Source organism: Pleurodeles waltl, chromosome 7, assembly GCF_031143425.1.
Source record: "Pleurodeles waltl isolate 20211129_DDA chromosome 7, aPleWal1.hap1.20221129, whole genome shotgun sequence".
In the NCBI taxonomy this organism is placed as follows: Eukaryota; Metazoa; Chordata; class Amphibia; order Caudata; family Salamandridae; genus Pleurodeles; species Pleurodeles waltl.
The window spans coordinates 813,010,447-813,036,165 of NC_090446.1; the positions used below are offsets into that span (position 1 = coordinate 813,010,447).

The 25,719-nt window shown below is 43.2% G+C and overlaps 1 protein-coding gene across 1 annotated transcript in view; it reads right to left on the reverse strand.

Moving 5' to 3' along the window:
- Window positions 1-25,719, reverse strand: part of TENM2 (teneurin transmembrane protein 2) — a 1,257,685-nt gene that overhangs the window by 34,889 nt on the left and 1,197,077 nt on the right. The window contains exon 26 of the mRNA XM_069199351.1: window positions 2,094-2,390. Coding sequence (XP_069055452.1) covers window positions 2,094-2,390 — 297 coding nt within the window. The remainder of the gene's footprint in view (window positions 1-2,093; window positions 2,391-25,719) is intronic.

Consider the following 25,719-nt stretch of genomic DNA (forward strand, 5'->3'; position numbering starts at 1 on the left):
GTTAAAATACAAGCTATGTAATTTGGTAAAACATGTATTTTTATTGTACATGTATAATGAACGAAGATTAGCTCTCCCTCTGTCCGTTTCGCCGACCCAACTCCTCCCAACTGCTGGCCACCAAATCTTCATGCCCCCAGCATTCTATAAGGCCAGCGAGTGCCTATTTAATTTTAAATAAGAAACCTTCCTCACTTTAATATTCTATAAAATAGAATGTAACCAATAAGCATTTTCACTTTTGCTGTATTTCTATTACATAACATATAGTTAACATGTTCTACTTATCTTCACATAGTTTAGAATAAATATACAACTGCACATAATTGAATTATCCCATAACATCATTCTCCAGGTAAGCTGGGGTCTTTTTCCCTCTCACTGCCCCTCAGCACATTGTTTTGCTGCACCTGAAAAGCATCATCATCCACTTCCTCCCCTCTACATCTAATTCCACCCAGTTCCAAACTGCCTTCACTTCACATCATGTAACCTCCACACTCCTCTTCACATTCCTCATAAAGCCTGTCCAACTTGATGCTTTCAGTTTTGCAGACTGCCATGCTTCGTAAATTCCATATTCTCCCATTCCCTACTTGAACAGCACTTCCAAATACTTTACTAACCCGTAATGGTTCTGACCAATGAGGTTTTCCCTTCTCCATAATTCCTGATTTTCTTATACAGACATACTGACCTTTCACTACCTTAGGAACATCATTCCCATTACCATGGTATTCTCTTATACGTAATTGACACTGTCCCACTGTATTTCAGATTGAATCACATACCTTGATGCAGATTATGCCTCAGTATAGTAAGCACAGTACAACCCAAAGAAAGGGTGCAGCCTATCTTTACTAGAGTACTGTGGAGGTGGCTACTTACAGTACATCACAGTACTGCAGAATGTTACAGCAAAGGGATGATGTTTATTCCGTGCATGCAGAAACACTAACAGTGAGACTGAGCCTGAAGAAGAAGGGGGAAGACTCATTTCTTCAACTTTGCAGAGGATTTGCAATTTTCATTCGATATATTGAACCAGTTAGAGAACATTTCATACCTTGACTCGTGCCTATATTTGGCAATGCTGTTATGGAAAAGTTCAGCTCACCTTAGATCAACTGAAACGCAGGAATAGCCCCTGTCTAGTGTTTCAAGCATTTCAATTACATGTCTAAGTAAATCCATGCCTCTCTTGTTAAAGTAACAATCGAAGACAGGAAACACATCTACAATGTTTGGGCTCCGATATTGGCAGGAGTTTCATGCTGCTTATACATAAACTGCTAGACTTGTAATCCAGTTGTTAGCAACAACCACAGCACCATGTATGTCCAGATCATTGTGTTCTAGATTTGTTCTTGATCTACTGTTTATCCCTATGTGACTATTTACTTGATGCAATCAGAACGTGTGGCCTAGCAAGGCTTTCCTGGATCCTAATTCAAGTGGGAACATTGGGGCATTACCTCCTTGTTGGGTAGTAGAAGACAGATATGACTAAAGGGAATTCAATGACCCCCCAACCCCCTGAAATCTCTGGGTCTTGCTCTCACTGCACCCGCTGCACCAATGATGGCTACACTCTGATTGGTAAAAGAAAGTACAGTTTGAGCTTGTCGGCTCAGTGGGACACGTCAGATTTCAAGGAGCTAATAATATGCACCACTGGAAAATGAACCCAAAACCCATTGCACTTGTGATATCCCCTTAAGAATTTAAAATATTATCAGATTATGTAGAAAGCACAGATTCGAACCAGTCTTTACTCCACCTTCATTTTCTAATTTATTAATGAAAGATAACCTACATATGAAAAATTTCGGTTGTTACCTATTGTTTATTGTCTCTGTGAAATACACTTTGATATACAGATTTATTGGATAAACATTTGATATACACATCTATAAGAACTTCACAAATATCAATGGCATTGGCCCATTTTAGTAGTATACTTGTAAAAGTACAAGCCATTATTAGTAAGGATTCTTTGTACCAAGTATGAACGTGCACAGTCAAAGAGTGCAACAAATCCCTTTTGTCTGAATGATGAGCACTGTTTTAAGATAGAAATGTTGCAGACTCACTTTTTCAAGGTATGTGTAACTCCAGACTTTTCCATCAGCAAATGTACGGGAGATAATCCGGCCTTGCTTGTCTATCTCAGTCCGTTCACTCATAGCACCACGTTGAAGTCCGGCCAGTCGCCCATTGAAGAAGTAAGAGACGTTGACAGGAGCAAGCCCGTTGCTAGGAAGCCAAAGAAGTGGACGTCCTAGCTGGTCGTATACTATCCTCAGAGTAAACTTCCTGTGGTCATCATAGATTTTCTCTGTGTGTGAGTTTCTATCAAAGTCTATGGAGAGCAAGTTTCTTCCATGCACCTGTGTACATTGTAAAAAATAGTGAAAAATCATCAATATTAACTTAAAAAACACAAATACTGCAATTTATTTTATCAGAAAGCTATATTTACAACCAGATTTGTTTTGAAGCCGCCAACTTAACATGGCTTATGTTATATCGAATTCTGGGTGCTTTGTTAACAGTACTTGTACTCAGTACCCACCTGAAAGCTTTTTATGTGTGACATGGATGGGTGACACCTCAGCCAGTTGTGAATATTCCATATGACTTAGTTCCAAATTTACAATCAATAGTGAATGGGAAATTAATATCTTGTGACTTACACTGGGTTTAGTGAAGTTGAATCGTAGCACATGTCCGAGAAAAACTACTTTAAAAATCAACAGAGTGGAGACATTCATGGGAACCCCGGATTCTGGTATGATACTAAATGGCAAAGGAATGAGATGAGCCTGCGAGGGGGAGGTGAGCGCAGAGGAATTCAATACTTATGGCAAGTCATAAGTCAGTTTTGAAATGTACACACAGACACACACACATAGGTATCAATGGCACAGAAAGCCCATCTAGGTGGCCCGTATATGAACAGCCTAAAATGGTACTGGCACTACAGTCACTAGATATAAAAAATAACTCCATAAACTATGTCAATGCTTCAAAAGTTACTAAAACTGTGACGACCTGTACTGCTGCGCAGTGGAAGGCCCTTCAAAAATATGGACTGGTCAACTTTCTGCTGCTTATTGCTATATTTGGGTGTTAAACCTGTACTAATGAGATGCAACTAGTGCCCAGAGAGTGTTACCAAGTTTAAAATGCCGAAATAATGAAGTGAAGCTATTTAAAATGTGCAACATTATGCCACATAATTTTCCTTTATTGCTGCATAATTTACTCAACCATGCCACATAACCAAGCCAGCTCATGCCCCATACATTCAGAGGCCCTGATTATAGTGATGTAGAGATAAACATTGTATTATCTCGGGTGCACTTTCTGAGTAGATGTCGAAATTCTGATCTGCCTTTTAGCAACCAGATGTAAAAAAACAACAGGTTTTACTCACTTCTGATGTGGTTTGGTTTACTCACTTAGAGCACTTATTTTGGATCTTCTGCATTACTCCATCTGCCTCTGCCATTCAACTTAATGCCCCTGGGCAATTTTACCTCATTTTCTTCCCTGCTTTGCCTGTCTCTTCAGTTTTAAATTTTTTGTGATGCAATTCTAAACACAGTTATAAAAATGTGCCTCTCCAGTGCTATAAATGGGCCGGTACTCTCCGGTACTGAGTACCAGCACTTTTTTATTTTGAAAAGGAGAGTACCTGCACTTCTCAAGAAAATCACAATACCTTTAATGTGAGAGTACCGGCACTTCTCAGAAACAAGCAGGTACTCTTGTACAGAGTACCCACACTTATATTTTTCCATTTCAGAACCTTACCAGCCCTAAACTCCAACCATCTGTGAACCCTAAGAGCCTCTCAACACCCCTGCACTCTGCCCTTCTCTGAATCCTAAGAACCCATCATCACCCCTAATCTCCACTCATTCATGAACCCTAAAACCCTTCACCACCCCTAAAATGTACGCCTGTCTGAGTGCTACAAACCCTTACCACCCTAAACTCCACCCATCTCGGAATTTAAAAAAACCTATCTACACTAGAATTTCACTCATATCTCACCCCTCATAATCTGTCCCAGAACAAAAAAAAACTTCACCATCCCTAAATTCAATTTAAAAGTCATTTTGGATTTTTCCTTAAAATGTTCTTGCCTTTAAAATGTTTCCTTTAATTTTGTATTCTTTTGTATTTCCTTAAAATGGCTTTCCTTAAAATTGCTTTTCCATAAATTGGTTTCCTCCAATGTGGTTTCCCTGTTTTAGTATTTCCATTAATTCACATATATCATGAGAGCTTCCTCGCACTGCCTTGCTGGGTTCAAAGCTCTAACCTCTCCTACAAAGGGGCATATTTATACTTTTGCGCTAGACCCGTCTAGCGCCAAACTTATGGAGTTAAAGTTATTTTTTGGACGTGGAAACCCACCTTGCCTTAATGAGATGCAAGGTAGGCGTTCCAGTGCAAAAAATGACTCTATGGCCTTAACGCCATATTTATACTCTCGAGTAAAAATGGTGCACGGGAGGGGTCAAAAAATGGTGCAAAGCTTCCTTTGCCCCATTTTTTAATGCCTGGGTCAGGGCAGGCGTTAGGGGACCTGTAGCCCTATTTCCATGGTGGAACACCATGGAATAAGCCCACAGGTGCCCTCCCCAGGCCACAGGAACAACCCGACCCACAGCAGAGGGACAGCAGAGGATGGGGAACCGCATCCCAGGTAAGTACAGGTAAGTATTTTATTTTATTTTTTAAAGTGCCATAGGGGGCCCTGAAATGGGCCCCCATACATGGCACAGGGTGCAATGGCCGTGCCCAGGGGACCCTGGCCTCCTATGCTGGCCATTGGGGTCATGGGCATGACTCCTGTCTTTCCTAAGAAAGAAGTCATGTGGTACGGATGGTTTTGCGTCAGAAAATGACTCTAGGCAAGTTAGAGTAATTTTGTTTTACTCTAACCTGCCTAAAGTCATTTTTTGGTGCAAAATGCCCCTCTTCCATACCACCAGCCCATCCCAACTAACAACATTTTTTACACTAGCCTACCCTTTGCACCGGCTTGCACCATTCCATAAATATGGTGCCTGGCTGGTGCAAGCCGGTGCTAAACTTTGTGGTGCAAAACTGCATTAGTGCAGTTTTGCCCCGAAAAAGTATAAATCAGGGCCAAAGACTCCTTACTAACCAATGGTCAACATGCCTTAACCTCTCTGCCACACTTTTTAGCATTCTCTTCAAAAACACTTCTGAGGTTTTTGTTGTACATATTTAATTTTTTCTCGGCCTTGTATTTAGGGAGGAAGTTGAAAACGGTCTAGTGAATGGATGGGGTGCTGATTTAAGTTTTATTGTATTTGGAATTATCACTGCTTTTCCTTCCTGTTTTGGCACTGTACAAACGCGATGCAGTGCGATCCATTTATGTTTGAACATTGTATATTCCTTAGGAGGTTCATGATTTTACTTCTTAACACATGTTGGCCTTTTCCTAAAATTTCATAGAGGATTAGAATGGTAACTATGAAATATGTGGGGTTCGGTAACTCTTATTATTGCTCTCCCTGTAGGTGGTTACGCCACATTTAGACTCACGAAACAACATAGTCATCTGTAGAAAACAGTCATTAAAGTGACACCATTTCCCCGTCGTTGGATCTATTTCATGCGATTTTTTTAGGTTACCACACTCAAAAAGTTGTAATTGCATTATTTTACCCCATGAAACAACCCAGGACTGTGAAAGCAGTTGCTGAGAACCACCAAAGCACGCACGTGGACTCAGAACCTGTCACACGTAGCAAGATTGCACATACCACTGTTCCTAAAAAACAATAAGGTGCTAAGAGTGTAGACCACTAGAAACCAGCAACCTGAGCAGAAAATTACAAAAAATTATTAAACGATAAAACAAACTTTGTCAAAATTGAAACAGGCATAATATAAAAAAATCTCGGGTTCAATTTGCAAAATCACACACTATTTACAAAATGATGAAACCTACACCGGCACCTTATGTCTGAAGTGATTTCTGTCGCGGAGATTTTTTGTATGTCAAAACCAACTGGTGTAACACTAGCCCCCGCTGCTCCAGCAGTGCGAGGGACCCTCAGCACAGTACACTGTGAAGAGTCGGTGGGTCTCTGGCCTGAGAGCTCATGACTGGGCCTTGAGAGGAGAAGGAGGGCTCCATGTACTTTGCATGTGGGCCCTTCAAGTTTGGTTACATTACTGTCAAAACCACGAATTGATGTCCTTAGTCTGAGTGATGCTTTTTCAGCTGAGAAATGAAAACACTCTTTCCGACTCAACAACCATCAGTTAAACACAAGTAGGAAAATCGAACACAGATAAACACCCACACACACTCTAAAGTGTTTAGCTTCTGTTGTGTTATTTGTGAAGGAAACAAGCTTTGGTCTCACTAGTAATACTACCTACAGGGGTGTAAAGGTGTGGCAATGGCTTAGCATAAAGCAGCATTTCTTCATTATATTCTGGACTTAGTTCAGGAATTAATATATGGAATCTGTAAAATAACCTCCAACGAGCTATAGAACTCTGGTCTGGGTGTAGTATAGCAACCTCGATGTGACAGCTTTTGAAGCCTTTGCAGAACTGATATAGTGCTCAGTCTTCCAGGGATCTCATTGTTAATGACGTCTGCGAAGACGAAGGGGCTACTACCACCACAACATGGACCTGAAAAGTTATAGACTGTCTAAACATGACACAAATGCACTGGCCTCTGCATGAAAAGACAATATGGAAGGCAAGTGGCAAACAGACCAGATGGCAAAGATTATACATCTGAATTCACCTGCTTTCCTTTATAGTTGAACATTTGGATTCTTAAAATGTCATGGCCCTTTTCAGATGCCACTTGGGGCCTGATCACCTGAATGTTACCAACGCAATGAATGATCCCAACTTCCTCTCACCTAAACTGAAGCTGACCATGTTTAAAAAGTTTTCAGATTTATACAGAAGATTGGGATCTGAGAGATTTGGAGTATTCTTTTTGTCTTGTTTCTGTTTTAAGATAGATAGTCATTTCTGTTTTTGCTCGCTATTATTCAGTTTCTGTAATTTCCCAGGGGAACTACCCCTCGTTAGTCCATCATATAAACCTTTAAGGGCCCCTCCTTCTATTTAAGTCTGATGAATGATTAAGGTATGGAGGAAGCTTAGAATTGTGCCAAGTGTGTCTGGGGGTGGGTGTCCATGCCACACAGGTTCGTATGTTGCCTCTCTTTCCACAAGTGGGGAAGGTGATAGCAGTGTCTTAAGTGGATGCAGGATTCTTACTTTCTCAATGTGACCCTTGGGGATTGGCATTTGGGGGCTGGGCCGGAAGTTCTCATTTCTTGACCATATGAATTTTAAATGTAATAATGGGAATGTGATGCCCAGTAAAGTCAAATGACCGCTGATTTTAGCCAAGTACTGGCCCATCTATGACAAATGCCCATTCCATTATTTTCTTGAGTTAGACACATTTTTGAATTAAATTCTGATTTTAAGGAGCACACTAACCTGCCAATTCCCTAATAGCATTGCAATTATTAGCAACCCTGACACTACTTCGGGTTTCGATACTAAAATTGCAATGGAAACATTCCAAGACACAGAGCAATACAGAAGGAAACTAAATGAAAGCACTTAAAGGGAGCTCAATCATTTTTCTGGGCCAAACCTGTAAACTGCTAAAGCTTTTCAAGTAATTTAATTGTAAATGTGCCATTAATATAGTTGAAAGTTTGAAGATAAATAGGTTGTGACACCAATGAGTACTTAAACCTAATTTGTTTCCTAGTTTCACGATGCCACACCGTTGCTTAATGTTAATTTTTATCTGTTCACATTTATCCTAATCCATGCATGAGCTGACTACAATGTCAAACAACGTTTAAGCTAACTGTAGCGAATGGAAATTCTACCTTGAATTTTCCTTTCTGCCTTAATTCAGCTGAATCTCAAGTTTACATAAATTATAAATGGGGCAAAATGCACACTCTACCCTCAATGAGCCATAGGGTTACCGTGAACATAGCCAACAAAATCATGATGTAACACATAAATGTTTTGATTAAAAAGATAAGATTTCCCTTTAGTCATGTATGAGGCTTGAATCATAAAAAAGCTGACATCCTATGAAGGCAAAGGTGAGAGACTAAAGGCCTGATTATGAGTTTGGTGGACCGTCAAACTCACGGTGGCGGTTGGACCACCGCACTTCTGGTAGTTTGACCGCCATATTATGATCCTGGCGGCTGGTCCGCCAGGACACCAACGCCTCTTCCGGGATCCCAACAGCTTGGTGGCATTCGGAGACGTGGTCAACCACAGTGGTGCTTATTTTGGCACCACCGTGCTGAACATGACTCCACTTTCCGCTAGCCTTTCCATTGTGGTTTGCCCTATCATGGAAAGGTTCACGGAAAACCAGTACTGTGGGCCACAGGGGGACCCCTGCAAAGCCCTCAGCCATTACATGGGCTGTGGAGCCGCCCCCCCCGTCTCACCTCGGAATGCACACTGTCTGCACAACAACTTGATGGCAGCCTCACCCCACCCGTACTGGCAGTCTCTGCGGCAATGCCACCAAGATCATAATCAGTCCCTAAGAGCTTTTGATGTGGGCATCTACTGTCAGATGAAAGACCAGAAGGAATGTCTGATATTGTACTTGTGGAGAATACAGGCTGGATAAATCTATCCATTTGACTTTGGGTCAAATTAGTCCCAGATTATCAGGTATGACAACTGCTTTTAACACCGAACATGATGATGATGGTGGATGTTTATGATAGTATTTCCTTCTAGCAGGCTTTGAGAAGGTGGCTGTCCTTACTGGATGAGTTACTCAGACATGGTAGAGTCATCTACATACAAGTGGATGAAAAAGAGCTGACAACTACTAAAAGACTCTGAGTAGTTCCACGCACCAGTACAAGAGTGGAAATTGGTCTGATCCCAGATATATGAGGTATGGCATCCTTAGTTTGCCTTTCCAGTTTTCAGTATTGGTTGTCTGTCACTGAGGAAGGACACCAATCAAAGACTTTGCCTCAAAAGTGGAAAAGATGATAGTTGCTTGTAACCTGAACCTAGTGACAGAAGGGGGCAAACAAAGCTAGAAAGTGAAAATATTGGGTTTCAGTAATTTTCATCTAGTCACACCCCCAAATGCCAGCGGGTCCTGACAAATAAAAAATGCATTTTCCCAACATTCCATACTACAGTGTCATCCAGAAAGAACTGTTTACAGTTTGCATTTTTGTGGTTCAAATCTATTTTATTGTGTTTCTCATATAAAACATAAACTCTAACCTACATCCAATTGCTGGTTAGGCAGAGGACACGGAAAGGGCAACAGAGAAATCTTTAAGCAATAGCTGGGAATAGCCTGTCTATGAGGGCAGGGGGGATATGGGTGGAATGGGTGAAAGTAGTTCGGGAAGAGGTAATGGTCTCTATCTAAGGGTCTCTATCTCCAGGATGCTCCATTTCACAGAATGTTTGGTGAGTCAGGTGGTGGGGGGCTGCACAAGTACAATTCTAGAGTTTAGCTTGCTGTGATCAGTCCTGTGGCGTCACTGGCATTAGTTAGTCAAAGCACTCGTAGATATGCCAGACAGGATAGTTCACAAAATTCTTGCTCCAGAAACTGAATGCACGGGCCCCAGATAATGTCAAGGAGTGGCAGAGTGTCATCTGTGGCGGTGGACAATTTCTGCATGTCCAGCAGGGCACAAAGTTTATTCAACAAAAAAACTATATGCATGAGTTGGTGTTTTGACTGTGACCCATTTTCTCAAGATTACTTCTTTAGCTGTGCAGAATGCCAGGGTAATGCTCTTACCTTTGTTGGTGCACAGGGGGGAAGTTAGTGCATTAGAGTGTCCTAATAATATATAGGTGGGTTGATTGGGGGCATCAGTTTTTTATATCTCATTAATATTATTCAACAATTCCTTGCAATATCTTTTATGTTTAGGGCAGTGCTATAGAAGGTGAGTCAGCATTTCTGTGTGACCACAGCTGTGCCAGTAGCCTTCACCCCACTGAGTCTGCCACTGAGTCAGTTTGGCCAGATTGTAATACCAATAATGTAGAATCTTGAGCATGTCCTCCTTACCTGCAGCAATCTATAGCGCTCAAATACTGATTCCCAACTCTTCTCTGCAGGAGACTTTGTGGGCTCTAGATAAGTGTTCAAAACGGTATATATGTCTTAGAGGATGCCCTTGTCACTGTGGCATGAGGAGTAATTTCTCAAATCGGATGAGGGGCTGGGCGGCATGGGGCACACTAGGGGGTGGGTAACTCAGTGCTTGATGGCGGAGTAGTGCCAGTGCTCCCCTGCTGATATGCCATAGCTGGCCTGTATTTGGGGAAAGGTGTAGGAAAGTACCATCTTGCCTGGCATGTTACCCCCATTTTTCACTGTATATATGTTGTTTTAGTTGTATGTGTCACTGGGACCCTGCCAGCCAGGGCCCCAGTGCTCATAAGTGTGCCTGAATGTGTTACCTGTGTTATGACTAACTGTCTCACTGAGGCTCTGCTAATCAGAACCTCAGTGGTTATGCTCTCTCATTTCTTTCAAATTGTCACTAACAGGCTAGTGACCAATTTTACCAATTTACATTGGCTTACTGGAACACCCTTATAATTCCCTAGTATATGGTACTGAGGTACCCAGGGTATTGGGGTTCCAGGAGATCCCTATGGGCTGCAGCATTTCTTTTGCCACCCATAGGGAGCTCTGACAATTCTTACACAGGCCTGCCACTGCAGCCTGAGTGAAATAACGTCCATGTTATTTCACAGCCATTTTACACTGCACTTAAGTAACTTATAAGTCACCTATATGTCTAACCTTTACCTGGTAAAGGTTGGGTGCTAAGTTACTTAGTGTGAGGGCACCCTGGCACTAGCCAAGGTGCCCCCACATTGTTCAGGGCCAATTCCCCGGACTTTGTGAGTGCGGGGACACCATTACACGCGTGCACTACATATAGGTCACTACCTATATGTAGCCTCACAATGGTAACTCCGAATATGGCCATGTAACATGTCTATGATCATGGAATTGCCCCCTCTATGCCATCCTGGCATAGTTGGCACAATCCCATGATCCCAGTGGTCTGTAGCACAGACCCTGGTACTGCCAAACTGCCTTTCCCGGGGTTTCACTGCAGCTGCTGCTGCTGCCAACCCCTCAGACAGGCTTCTGCCCTCCTGGGGTCCAGCCAGGCCTGGCCCAGGATGGCAGAACAAAGGACTTCCTCTGAGAGAGGGTGTTACACCCTCTCCCTTTGGAAAATGGTGTGAAGGCAGGGGAGGAGTAGCCTCCCCCAGCCTCTGGAAATGCTTTCATGGGCACACATGGTGCCCATTTCTGCATAAGCCAGTCTACACCGGTTCAGGGACCCCTTAGCCCTGCTCTGGCGCGAAACTGGACAAAGGAAAGGGGAGTGACCACTCCCCTGACCTGTACCTCCCCTGGGAGGTGCCCAGAGCTCCTCCAGTGTGCTCCAGACCTCTGCCATCTTGGAAACAGAGGTGCTGCTTGCACACTGGACTGCTCTGAGTGGCCAGTGCCATCAGGTGATGTCAGAGACTCCTTCTGATAGGCTCCTTCAGGTGTTGCTAGCCTATCTTCTCTCCTAAGTAGCCAAACCCTCTTTTCTGGCTATTTAGGGTCTCTGCTTTGGGGATTTCCTTAGATAACGAATGCAAGAGCTCATCCGAGTTCCTCTGCATCTCTCTCTTCACCTTCTGCCAAGGAATCGACTGCTGACCACGCTGGAAGCCTGCAAAACTGCAACAAAGTAGCAAAGACGACTACTGCAACTCTGTAACGCTGATCCTGCCGCCTTCTCGACTGTTTTCCTGGTGGTGCATGCTGTGGGGGTAGTCTGCCTCCTCTCTGCACTAGAAGCTCCGAAGAAATCTCCCGTGGGTCGACGGAATCTTCCCCCTGCAACCGCAGGCACCAAAGAACTGCATCACCGGTACCTTGGGTCTCCTCTCAGCACGACGAGCGAGGTCCCTTGAATCCAGCAACTCTGTCCAAGTGACTCCCACAGTCCAGTGACTCTTCAGTCCAAGTTTGGTGGAGGTAACTCCTTGCCTCCCCACGCCAGACTGCATTGCTGGGAACCGCGACTTTTGCAGCTACTCCGGCCTCCGTGCACTTCCGGCGGAAATCCTTTGTGCACAGTCCAGCCTGGGTCCACGGCACTCTAACCTGCATTGCACGACCTCCTAAGTTGTCCTCCGGCGACGTGGGACTCCTTTGTGCGACTTCGGGTGAGCACTGTTTCACGCATCCTCGTAGTGCCTGTTTCTGGCACTTCTGCGGGTGCTGCCTGCTGCTGAGAGGGCTCCTTGTCTTGCTCGATGCCCCCTCTGTCCCCAGACGCAATTGACGACATCCTGGTCCCTCCTGGGCCACAGCAGGTCATAAGACTTGAATGGTCAAAGAGATCTCTGACTCATTTGCAATTCGCCTCTCTACAGGGAGGAAATGCCGTGGCCTGCATTGCAGGGGGAAAGCAGGGTTACCTATAATAAGTGTGAATGGAAGAAATACACATAGATATCTTCTGGGGGAGCTTGACCCTGTCCACTTTCTCAGTGTGGCTTGTGATAATCGAAATGTAGACCCCCGGTGGGTGGTGTTTTTTAAGCAGCCAAGTAATCTTCCTGATGTGAATCCCAGCTATTGTTTGATCAATGAAGCACCAGTGTTTTTGGTAAGGGGTCTTTTCCATTCCACCATGTATCGTAGTTGGGCTGCCCGATAATAGTAGTTTAAGTGAGGAACCCATAGGCCTCCGTGCTCTAATGATAGTTAGGCCCTTGCACAGTTTCCTGCTGTCCCATATGTAAGTCTCTACACGTGTGAGGGTGACTGTAGGGGAGTGGTTGGCATTATGTAAAGGGTCTGAGGGAGGATGGTAATTTTTGAAACAGCTATCCTACCTAGCCAGGAGATATAGGCATTCTAGTCGGGATTTGTTGTTCTGGGGGATATAGAGGCTCAGGGCTTGTGACTTTTGTAGATTAACTTTCAAGACATATAGCTTACCAAAAGCCTCCATTTCCTGTATGAGTGATAGTAGGGAGGTGTGTGGTTGGGTAAGAGCAATCATAACGTCATACTCATAAAGTGCTATTTTATGGCCTTGGAGGCCAAATGACATGCCTTTGATTAGCACATCTGTGCATATCATCTCTGCTAGAGGTTCCATATACAGGGCAAACAGGAGTAAGGCTAAAGAACAGCCCTGTTGTGTGCCTTGCGCTATATTTAAATTTTGTGAGGCCAATCACTTAACTCCCACGCATGCTGTAGGCCAGGCAAAGTTACACCAGACCCATTTCTGAATGAATCAGGATTTGCAGTGCACACCTTAGCTCTCTTTTGTGACTGTCAGACTCTAAAGTGAATTCACAACCATCCCAGCTGTCATCCTGACCCAGACATGTATGCCACAGCCGGCAGAGGCACAGAATGGTTAAGTAATAAAACACCCATTTTCTAAAAGTGGCACTTTCAAACACATACTAAAGACCACCTTCACTAAGAAATGTATTTTTAAATTGTGAGTTCAGAGACCCCAAACTCCACATCTCTATCTGCTCCCAATGGGAAATGATACCCAAAAGATGTTTCAAGGCAGTACCCATGTTAACCTATGGGAGGGATAAGCCTTGCTACAGTGAAAATCGAATTTGGCAGTATTTCACTATCATGACATGTAAAACACATCGGTACATGTCCTACCTTGTAAATTCAATGCACCCTGCCCATGAGGCTACCTGGGCCCAACCTTAGAGGTGCCTTACATATACTAAAAGGGTGTACATGTGGATACACTTGCCAGGTCAACATGGCAGTTTAAAACTCCACACATAGACACTGCATTGGCAGTTCTGCAACATGTTTACAAGGCCTACTCGTATGAGTGGCACAAATGGCGCTGCAGGCCCACCAGTAGCATTAGATGTAAAGGCCCTGGGTACACATGGTTCACTATACAAGTGATTTACTAGTAAATCAAATATGCCAATCATGGATAACCAATCATGATCACAATTTACACAGCGAGCACTTGCAGGTTGGCACTGATCAGCAGTAGTACAGTGCTCAGAGTACCAAAACCATCAAAAACTAAATCTAGAACACAGTCAAATTTACAGGAGGCAGAGGCAAAAAGATAGGGGAAACCATGCCAAGAATGCCAGGTCTAACAATTGTTAAATATTTGTGTTGAGAGAAAGTTTATTATTTGGGGTGATCTGGTGCCCACCACCTAACTAGGTACTAAAGTCCCTATCCTGTCAGGTCCAGTCAAAGGTTTCAATAATTTAAAACTGAGCTCAACTGCTGATAGCTATTACAAAGAGCAGATAAGCTTAACTTAACCAAAATATGTAAAACATTTAAAAGTATCAAAAAAGTTAAAAAGTCAAAAACACAACAGACTACAAAACGCATTACATTTATAAAAATAGAGACAAGTTTTATAAGAAAAATGACACCAAACTATCTGAAACACAATAAGGGGAACCAGAGAAAAGACTAAAATGTGCAAAGCACCAATGGCAGTCAATGGTTGTAGTAGCCAGGTCCTAGGCATGATTTGAAGCTGATCACGAGGGAGCTCCCCCATGCAATCCTTGTGCTGCTCTCATGCTATAACTAGCACGGAAGTAGTGTCAGGATTGGTCTGAGTGGCTTAGTCTGCTGCTCAGGCACTACACTGGAGTCTGTGCAGTTTCTCTAATCCGGCTGTGCAACACAGCGGGTTGGAGAAACCTAAATGAGCATGTCTGTTTGGCCGGCCTAAGACGGCCGGCCAAACTGACATCCACACTTAGTGCACTCACTCCACTCCTCCTCCTCCCTTTCCCATGGCCCAGCCCTGCCCCTCACTGCACATGCTGGCTGAGCCCGCAGCTGAAAAATAAAACAATATTTTACTTTTGTTTTATTTTTCAGCTGCTGGCTCAGCCAGTGGGGCAATGCACTTTTGCCATTGCGAAAGAGCCGCCCCTGATACCACTGCAATAACAATTTTGATTTTGATAGTTTAAACATGCTAGGGATTATGACAAATTATTAGTGATCTATTGATGAAAACATATCAATGAATTTTCATCATTCATGCTGTTTTCTGAATGTTTTATGTGCAATGCAAATGTTTACGTTTTCGTGAGAAAACATATAAAATAGAAATTCTACATACAAAAGAGATTTTTTTGGACCACTGTAGTAAAAGAATAAACTCGGGGGATCCAGTTGCTACTGCATAGGTTAATGTAGTGACACTCAAAGTATGCCGGGGGCTGCATGCAGCCCTCTTGACCTTTACATGAGGCCCCCTGATCAACAGCAGCATTGGGCTGCTCTAACTGGACTCAGCACTAACATATAAACATAAAAATAAACAGGCAAGTCTTTATTTAAAGGCTAATTGAAGTTAAAGAAAAGAAGTAACTAGGTCATCCTGCTACACATAACTAAAGGAGGACCTTCATTTTCAAAGCCATCTTGCAGTAAAAGTGTAAATATATGATAAGGTCTCTTCAAAATTCAAAAGGTGTATTTCATTAACATGCAGCATCATTTCACTTTAGTACATCGTGTTATATCATTCTATTGAGAAATATTTTTCTAAAGTGATAGTTTTGAAACATGAATTTAGAAACATTCATTCTTCCCCACACACTGACAACATTGCCAATAGTGAACTAAGAGGCAGGTCAGTTGTTATTTGGAATCATAGAGTGGCCTGTGTTCCTATTACACATGAACAACATTAGAGTTTATTAAATCACAGGCAGAAGGTTTAGTACAGGGCACACCCTGAAGTCGTGTATTTTCCAGACCCTCTTCTATGTGATGATAAAGAAGAAAGTGAAATAAAACAATTGCCTAGGATCACACAAAGGTGGGTTCATCCCAGGTTTTATGGTTTCACATTGTGAAACTCAGCCACTAGAACTATACCCACCTAACCCCTGCACCCCCAACACACACACAATCACACACACACACACAAGCCAAGACCACCAACCTGCTGACATCAATGTGGCCCTCGGTCCCCTCACAGAATAAACTTTGTGGCCCCTGGGACAATGTTTGCGACTACCAAAGGGTTAAAGCATCAATTGAACCTCGTGAGTGACAGAGGGCACACATTGCTCACAAAGGACAACCCTTGCGCAGTTCGCGTGATCAGGTCTTTCAATTACGAAGCAAAGAGAAACTTCGGAAAAATCTAGATCGACAACGCATTCCATTTCCCCCTCATTTGCAAATTACACGCTCAGTCCGCTCCAGCCATTATAATCTCAAAGCGCTTCTCATTTGATGAGAGCTAAATGGGTAGGTGATTATTGTTATGGGAACGAGCTGCAGACAATTAAATGTAGAGGTGTTGACAGATAAAACAGTATCTCAATTTGCATAAACATGACGCCAAGAAATCTAACCCTGGCACACAAGCAGGCGGGAGACGTAGGCATTTAACTCCGGTTAATTACCACAAGTACATCTATTAACTTTTTAATAATCAGAGCCAGGATTAGAAGCATTTTTACCCGCGGCCAGGTTTTTTTTTTCCTCTCCGAACTCGCATTTCGCAAATCTCAGGAAAAAGAATCAACAAGAAAAAACGCTGAGCTCACTTGTCGGAGGGGAAAGGATTCATTATTACAAATAATCAACTTCCATGCCCAAAAATCAATTACTTCTCACTGAAACCTCGTTAAGAATGTAGCTGCTAATTGTGTTTTTTTCTCTTGGCGCGTGCCGTTTAAAAGACTGTCGAGGCAGGCAATCGATGGAAAACGTACATGATCAAGGTTAATGCCGTTGTAAGCAGCTCATCTTTTTTTATTTTTTTACAGTTTAGGATCATCTGCTCTGGAGAATGGACATTTCAAGACAATCATGTCCATCCCTGTTTAGTAGTAAGCAACTAATTGGAATTGGGTCCCCTCTTTAAATTAAAAGAGCTGTCCCACAGATGCATTCCATTGACATTTACTCACATTTGAGCTTTTTTTGTGCAAATTGTGCACAAATATTCTGCCATTTTCATGCGTCCCGGTAGGGATCTTGCATTTTCTATTCCTGTTTTACGTCAAGATCTTAGGTGCAAATTATCTATGTGCCAAACGTGTGAAAATGTATTCCTCCCATTACCGAAGGGTAAGCCACAGGAAAGGCAGTTCTAACGAGCCAGATTGCACATGACCAGGATTTCCACATGTAACGTAGATATGATAGGTTATGAGCATGTCTGCTATTAAAGTCGTACTTTCGAAAAAATTAAAGTACGGGTGCTTCAGAATTGAATACCTGAACTGGTTCAATGCTGATGGCCTTGCAAGACATAAGTAAGACTGATGCCAATTCCCCACATTCGTCAGAGCTCTGCTCTGATACAACGGATTTTTTTTTCTAAATGAGCCCACCCGCAGGTCGGCATTGGGGTAAATTTTACTGCAATGGTGAGGGTAGGGTTGTCCAGTTCACTTTGCCGAGATTTCTTTCATCCAGTCCTGACCACAGGACCAGTGACTGTAACCGCCTTACAGTTCAGAAAGCTGGATTTTTGCAATAGTTCTAAGGCATCTGCCAGGAGAAAAACTCTGTTTCTAAAATGAAGTGTTCTTGAATTGCAGAAGTTCAACCAACAGATCAGGCTGGTGGCAAATGACCCCTGCTTGGATGGTCAGTAGTTAAAGATATTTAGCGCAGCTTTTGGACAAGCTTAAAGAAAGGCTTTCAAATACCAGGCCCATCACTAGGTCTGTTGGACATCTTCATAAGCCAGGCACTTCTCACTCTGACTCGAATTTAGAAATGTGCACCCAAGCAAGACTCAGTACTCTAACAGTGCCCCGAGTAGTCTTTAAAGTGCCACCATATCATCTCTGGAGAAGGACGTCCTCTGATAATGACCCATGGCATTTGGCTTTTACTTCACAAAGCAACTTTCCAAACTCCCAGAAGATTACATTTTTGTTCGTAGAGGTAGAGACAACACCGTTATCGTGAAAACCGAGTACCTGGTTGGTGCTGGCTTCTTGCTATTAAAGTCGCAAGTGTATTTTTTTTTTACTATGTACAAAACTAATTGGTAATAAAAAAATGGAGGTAAAATAATTCCTTTCTAAGCAAATCTGGTGGTTTCATTAGGTTGTTTCTGCAGGACGTTTTGCTTCACTGTGAAAGTCTTTGTGATTTTTTTATCCAGTTTCCCTAAATGTGAGAATAAAGGGAGTCTTATCTTGGGGCTGGTATAATTACACCATGTCACTGAAAACATTGGCTTAGTTATTGTCGTGGTCTGCCCCCACTTCAGCGGCCCATAAAATAACGTAGGCACACACTTTCAGATGTAGTTGGGCTGGAAGACCAGGTGCGATCTTCATCCATTTATTTGTAGCCTCCATCCAAGCTTGGCCAGAGGATGTAGTAAATGTGAATCCGGGGGAAAGCAAAAAAAGTGGTCGGCTAGACCGGAGCGTGGTGCTCTTTACAGTTATTTAAGAGTGCCAGGGAAATATGTGCCCTGGCGTAAAGGTTGATGCATAAAAATTAGATATGTTTCAATTAGTGTACATGTTATTGTTGCTTTTATCCATAGTATTAAAGTTCCCAACGCTGGTCACACCTTAACCACTGAGTGTGCTCTTGCATTTCTCTAGGGATTTTGTTGATGGAATTTCATATTTCAATTTTGAGTGTTGCAAGCCTAAAGCAGTCATAAAAAAACATCGCCAAGTCGGTTTTTATGACAACAACAATAAGGTATGGATAGTATGTAAATGTTTTTGGATACAGGATGGACTAAACCGATACCATTTAACTTCACACACGAGCCCACTTTCTAATATATATATATTTTTTTGCATCATATAGCACAGCTCACTGGTACTAGATTTTCCACCACAATGTACATTGGGTGATAATACAGGAAAGACATCTAAGTTCAATGAGAGACACAATGGTGTGGCAAGTGTTGTGGATGCGACTGTAGGTGGAACTGGAACTGATCTAATGGGACAGGTCCGACGGTTGAAGCAGTGTGCTTTTAAAGGGGAAAGGCATGGGATGCACATTTAGCCTGGCTGTTGCTGCTTATTTGCTGATTGTGCCACTGTCTGCACTTTCAGTCAAGGGCGGGAGCTCTTTGATCCCATACATTTGGTGTGCTTCCCGAAAAGCGGCAGAAGCCAGCCTGTAGGGAGTGAAGGCTGCTCATTTTCTTTTTTTTCTTGAATTGGCAATCATAAACTCCGTTTGTTAGAGTGGTATCCTAGCTCAGAACATTTGTAGGACAAAAGAGCACAGCTGGCACCCAACTGCTGCAGGGCTCAGAAGTATATAAAAGGACCAAACACAAGTCATTCTGAAGGTAACTTGCCAGTACTTTAAACTGGATGTGGTCTAGTATATTTGCTGCCAACTTTCAGAACTTTAAAATTGGGTGAAACCTTAGCTGTGGCACTTAACTGTGTATTACAGTTCTGGGCAAATCGCTTAATCTTCCAGTGTCTACAACTGTAAATGTGTTGAAAAAATTACGTAAATATATGTGCTTTACTTGTGAAATGCAAGTGTGTAACTCTCCATCCAATAAAATGAGCTCAGTTGCTACATAGTCGCTTTAGGCTGTACAAATAGCAATACATACATGCATACATACATACATTCTGTTAGAAATGGGGTCCTTGGATGACAGTCAGGTTACCCCCTGTTCAAGCAAGGACCCTCACTCTAGCCATGGTAAAAGAGAATCACCCTCAGGTAACCCCTGCTTACCCCCTTGGGAGCTTGGCAGAGCAGTAGGCTTAACTTCAGAGTGCTAGGTGTAAAGTATTTAGGCCCGTATTTATACTCCGTTTGCGCCGAATTAGCGTCGTTTTTTTCGACGCAAATTCGGCGCAAAACTAACGCCATATTTATACTTTGGCGTTAGACGCGTCTAGCGCCAAAGTATGGGCAAAGAGCGTCATTTTTTAGCGTGAACGCCTTCCTTGCGTTAATGAGATGCAAGGAAGGCGTTCCCGTCTAAAAAAATGACGGCGACGCAAATGCGTCGTATTTATACTCCCGGGCAAAAATCACGCCCGGGAGGTGGCGGGTCAAAAAACCCCGCATTTGCGCCACTTTTTAACGCCTGGGTCAGGGTAGGCGTTAAGGGGCCTGTGGGCTCAAAATGAGCCCACAGGTGCCCTCCCCTGCCCCCAGGGACCCCCCCTGCCACCCCTGCCCACCCCAGGAGGACACCCAAGGATGGAGGGACCCACCCCAGGGACATTCAGGTAAGTTCACGTAAGTATAATTTTTTATATTTTTCAATTTTTTTTGGGTGGCATAGGGGGGCCTTATTTGTGCCCCCCTACATGCCACTATGCCCAATGACCATGCCCAGGGGACATAAGTCCCCTGGGCATGGCCGTTGGGCAAGGGGGCATGACTCCTGTCTTTACTAAGACAGGAGTCATTTAAATGGCGTCTGGGCGTCGAAAAAATGGCGCAAATCGGGTTAAGACGATTTTTTAGCGTCAACCCGACTTGCGCCATTTTAAGACGCCCTAGCGCCATTTTCCCCCTACGCCGGCGCTGCCTGGTCTACGTGGTTTTTTTCCACGCACACCAGGCAGCGCCGGTCTGCTTGCGCCGGCTAACGCCATTCCATAAATACGGCGCCCGCATGGCGCTTCGGAATGGCGTTAGACGGCGCAAAATTTTTTGACGCTAAACTGCGTTAGCGCAGTTTAGCGTCAAAAAGTATAAATATGGGCCTTAATGTAGAGGTGTTGACAGATAAAACAGTATCTCAATTTGCTCAATAATGAAAACACTACAAAATGACACAACACCAGTTTAGAAAAATAGGAAATATTTATCTAAACAAAACAAGACCAAAACCACAAAAATCTACAAAACACAAGTCAAGTTATCAATAAAAATGCAAAAAGAGTCTTTAAGTAGTTCTAAACACACACTAACGATGTCAGCGTGAAAAAGTACCTTGGGTGCATCAAAAATAACCCCGCACAGGCGAGATTGCGTCAAAAAGGGCTTGCGTTACATTGATTCCACTCACGAGCGGGACCTTGCGTCGTTTCTCCTTTCGCCGGGTCAGGCGCGTCATTTCTTCTCTCCGCAGGAGAGCGATGCATCGAACCGGTCAGCACTCTCGGGTCCGGGCAAACCTTGCGTTGTTTTTCCACGCCCAGCAGTACTTGAGTCGGAAATCCAGTCGCACGATGATCCGAAAACCCTGCAGCATGGGTTGTGATCTCCCAGCCTCCGTCAGCGAGGCTGCGCGTCGTTTCTCCTGCTCCATGTGTCGATTCTTCGGTCGGGTTTCCTGCGAGCATCAATTCTCAGCTACAGAGCCGGCAGCGCATTGTTTCTTTAGCCGCAGATCGGAGTTGTGTCGATCTTTTCCCCGCACGGAGCCCTGTGCGTGGATTTCCTTGTCTTTAGGCTACCAGCTTCTCCTTTCAGGGTCCCAGGAACTGGATGGGCACCACAGGGCAGAGTGGGAGTCTCTCCAGAGACTCCAGGTGCTGGCAGAGAGAAGTCTTTGCTGTCCCTGAGACTTCAAACAACAGGAGGCAAGCTCTAAATCAAGCCCTTGGAGATTTCTTCTCAAGATGGAAGGCACACAAAGTACAATCTTTGCCCTCTTAATCTGGCAGAAACAGCAACTGCAGTATAGCTCCACAAATCACAGTCACAGGCAGGGCAGCTCTTCTTCCTCAGCTCTTCAGCTCTTCTCCAGACAGAGGTTCCTCTTGTTTCCAGAAGTATTTCTGTGGAAGGGTCTGTGGTTTTGGGTGCCCTTCTTATACCCAATTTTTCCTTTGAAGTAGGCCTACTTCAAAGTAAAGTCTCTTTTGAATGTGCAATCCTGCCTTGCCCAGGCCAAGCCCCAGAAACTCGCCAGGGGGTTGGAGGCTGCATTGTGTGAGGACAGGCACAGCCCTTTCAGGTGTTAGTGACCACTCCTCCCCTCCCTCCTAGCACAGATGGCTCATCAGGATATGCAGGCCACACCCCAGCTCCCTTTGTGTCATTGTCTAGTGTGAGGTGCAACCAGCCCAACTGTCAAACTGACCCTGAAAGGGAATCCACAAACAGGCAGAATCACAGAAATAGTATAAGCAAGAAATGCTCACTTTCTAAAAGTGGCATTTTCAAACACAAAATCTTAAAATCAACTTTACTAAAAGATGTATTTCTATACTGTGAGCTCAGAGACCCCAAACTCAACATGTCCATCTGCTCCCAAAGGAAATCTAAACTTTAATCAGATTTAAAGGTAGCCCCCATGTTAACCTATGAGAGGGACAGGCCTTGCAACAGTGAAAAACGAATTTAGCAATATTTCACTGCCAGGACATATAAAACACATTACTATATGTCCTACCTTAACCATACACTGCACCCTGCCCTTGGGGCTACCTAGGGCCTACCTTAGGGGTGCCTTACATGTAAGAAAAGGAAAGGTTTAGGCCTGACAAGTGGGGACACTTGCCAAGTCGAATTTACATTTAAAACTGTACACACAGACACTGCAGTGGCAAGTCTGAGACATGGCTACAGAGCTACTTATGTGGGTGGCACAACCAGTGCTGCAGGCCCACGAGTAGCATTTGATTTGCAGGCCCTGGCACCTCCCCTGCACTTTACTAGGGACTTACTAGTAAATCAAATATGCCAATCATGGATAAGCCAATTACATACATATTCTGTAAAGGAGCACTTGCACTTTAGCACTGGTTAGCAGTGGTAAAGTGCCCATAGTAACAAAAACAGTAAAATCAGAGTCCAGCACAGATCAACAACCTGGGGAACAGAGGTAAAAAGTTTAGGGAGACCACCCCAAGGATGAAAAGTCTAACACATACATACATACATACCCATGCATATACCTAATATTACCTAATATGTCCAATACAGAAAGTACATACAATGGTTAGTAAGTAGACTGGTTCTGCTATTTAAATTAATTTTAACTACCAGATGAAGTAGATGCAAAAATAAATTAGTTATTCATCAGAGACAGACATTTCTCTTGAAATGATGATGAACTCTTATGTTGTATATCATTTTATCTAGAGCCCATAATTACATTTAGTCCTCTGTGGAGCTGCCCTTTTGTATCTGATGAGAAGAGATCACAAATAAAATTCAGGTAGTTGAACAGTGCACAAAGTACCTATTTGTATGTGGTTACCTTCATTTTTTACTGACAGGTATTGCTGGGGGGGGGGGGGGGTCACTTCATTCCAGGCCTCAGTGTATGTTCTGACCCCTAAAACATGAAAAATTGGCTAACACCTTATTGGCCTACTTAACTTTCCAGTAAGACTATACTATATGGTGTGGGGAAATACCCCAATGGCATGGAGAAATTAAATGTCACTTGGGGGCTGCAGAACATGTTGTGCAATCAGGTAGGGTGACCACGAAAACATGGATTTAGGCCTACCTGTGTAGTCTGACTTCTGCAGGGAAATCCTTTCAAAATTACCTTTTTTGACAGGCAAGAATCCTACTTTTAAATATAAAAGAAGTCACCTCCCCCCAAATAGAACTATAGTCCATAAGGAAATGTGCCTATATTCAAAAGTGGTACATGCCAGAATTTAATGTTGGCATGTACCCACAGTGCAGTGCTGAATTTGAGGTAGTATTTGCTGAGGCTCAGAACCATCACTTAATTATCAAAACCGGCAATTAAGACAATTCACCACATGATGGAGCTGTTTGTCTATTTTTGAGGCAAGCTAACAGTGTGCTCAATAATTGAACTTACATAAAGCATTAATAATACCAGTCATCCTAAACATTCTTAAAGCTTTGTGTGGTCTGGAATAGTCTGCATGCCCGCAGTTGTAGGAGTGTGATGGTTATTAGTCATGTTGTTACTAGCATTTAGGGAAAGGGACTTTTAGAAAGGTAGACTTTGTCTGCCTGAATCTCCAGTAGGCTAGTAAGTAAGTGCTCCCAAATCACAAACAATAACCTAGGTCTTTTAGCAGGAAGGCCTGGATGTGAGATATGTAACATATGGCACCTCAGGAAGGGTAGCTGGGGATGGTTCAGGAACTTCATTAACTTGAAAGGGAACTCAATTAACTTAAAATGGACTAGGGTGAGGTCTGCTCATTTATAACTAAATGTAAAAAGAAACCTGGGGAAGAGAGGCTTTTGACTCCTGGGTTCTATGTAGCCAGTTTGGATCCTGCCCAGTGTGTGGGGGACTGGTCCCAGAACCAGTTTGGCAAAGCAGATGAGGAGGGGACTGTTCATTTCCCTAAACACACCACTGGATGGCACCCCATCCCCCTTCAAGAGGAGTAAGGTTATGTAATCTTGGATTTTAATTAGATTAGAAAGGTGCACCATGAGTTAGTTTGCAGTAGGGCATACAGGATGTGCTACAAAACTGAAAAGGCTCATCCTTGGGTATGTTTTACTCATTGGTTAGGGAGTGACCAGGAGTCTACACCACCCATTTGCAAGAAAATGTTACAAAACTAGCACCTCACCCATGGCTCATCGGAACACTTTCTGGACCAATGGAAGAAAAAAAGAGAACTGAACCTGCTATTTGAGATGTGCTGCTACCTGAAGTGCTGGACCTGCTTTCACTTGTATGCAGGACCAAGAAATGGATTAGAAGGAACAGTTGGCTAACCCTCTCTGTGGCTTCAGTGACTAAGCTGAACTGCTAGATGCCTTTTTTCCTGAATAGCCCATGTTACCACGAGCAACAGGACCTGAACAGGACCCTGCTGATGGCCTCTGCTCGAGTGAGTCCTAGCCCCTAAGTGCTGTTCTGAGGACTTGGTGCCCTTAGAAATGACCAAAAGGAGCTGCTCAGAAAAGCTGCAACATAGAATATTTTTAGACTTCCAAAACATCTGGAGTGTGAGAGGAACTTTGTGGTAACAGTGGCTGATTTCATGGAAACCTCACCGGATACAGCTTCAGACCCTGAAGGACGTATAAAGGTCACAAAACCTTTACATAGATCCTGTATATAGTAACGGAACCCCTGGGTGATTCACAATATGTTTACTATGTACAGCAGAGGGTGCTTCAAATATAATTAAATATATAATATAATATAATATAAATAATATAATATAATACTATACAATACAAAACAATACGATATATTATAATATAATCTCTCTGACAACCTTACTCTATCGTTGGTGCTAGTAGTATGCAATGTAGGTAAAAACCATTTGCTTTAAAATTCATATTGCTTATATTTTTCATCGACTTTGATAGGTGTATATTATTAATACACTATTTTTAATTGCTTTATAACTATGTAAAATATATATGTTTAGGTATAGCATTCCCACACTTCAGAAGCTTCTGAGAATGTAACATGGAGGAAGGGGGAAGTTACAGTCCTCAACTGTGAAACAGCAGGATGACAAGCCTTCAAAATTAAGAAGAATCTACTCTACAGCATTAATTGAGAATGAAGGGATTGAGGCCTTTTCAATATTATCTGAAGATCACCATGAGGAGAATGGACAAACAGAAGCAATATCAAAGAGAAGAACCTTGTGAGTGCAAATTTCTTTCTCGTGAGGTTTCCATTTTGATTGGTGGGTCAAGAAATAAAATTGGTAGTCTGTCCA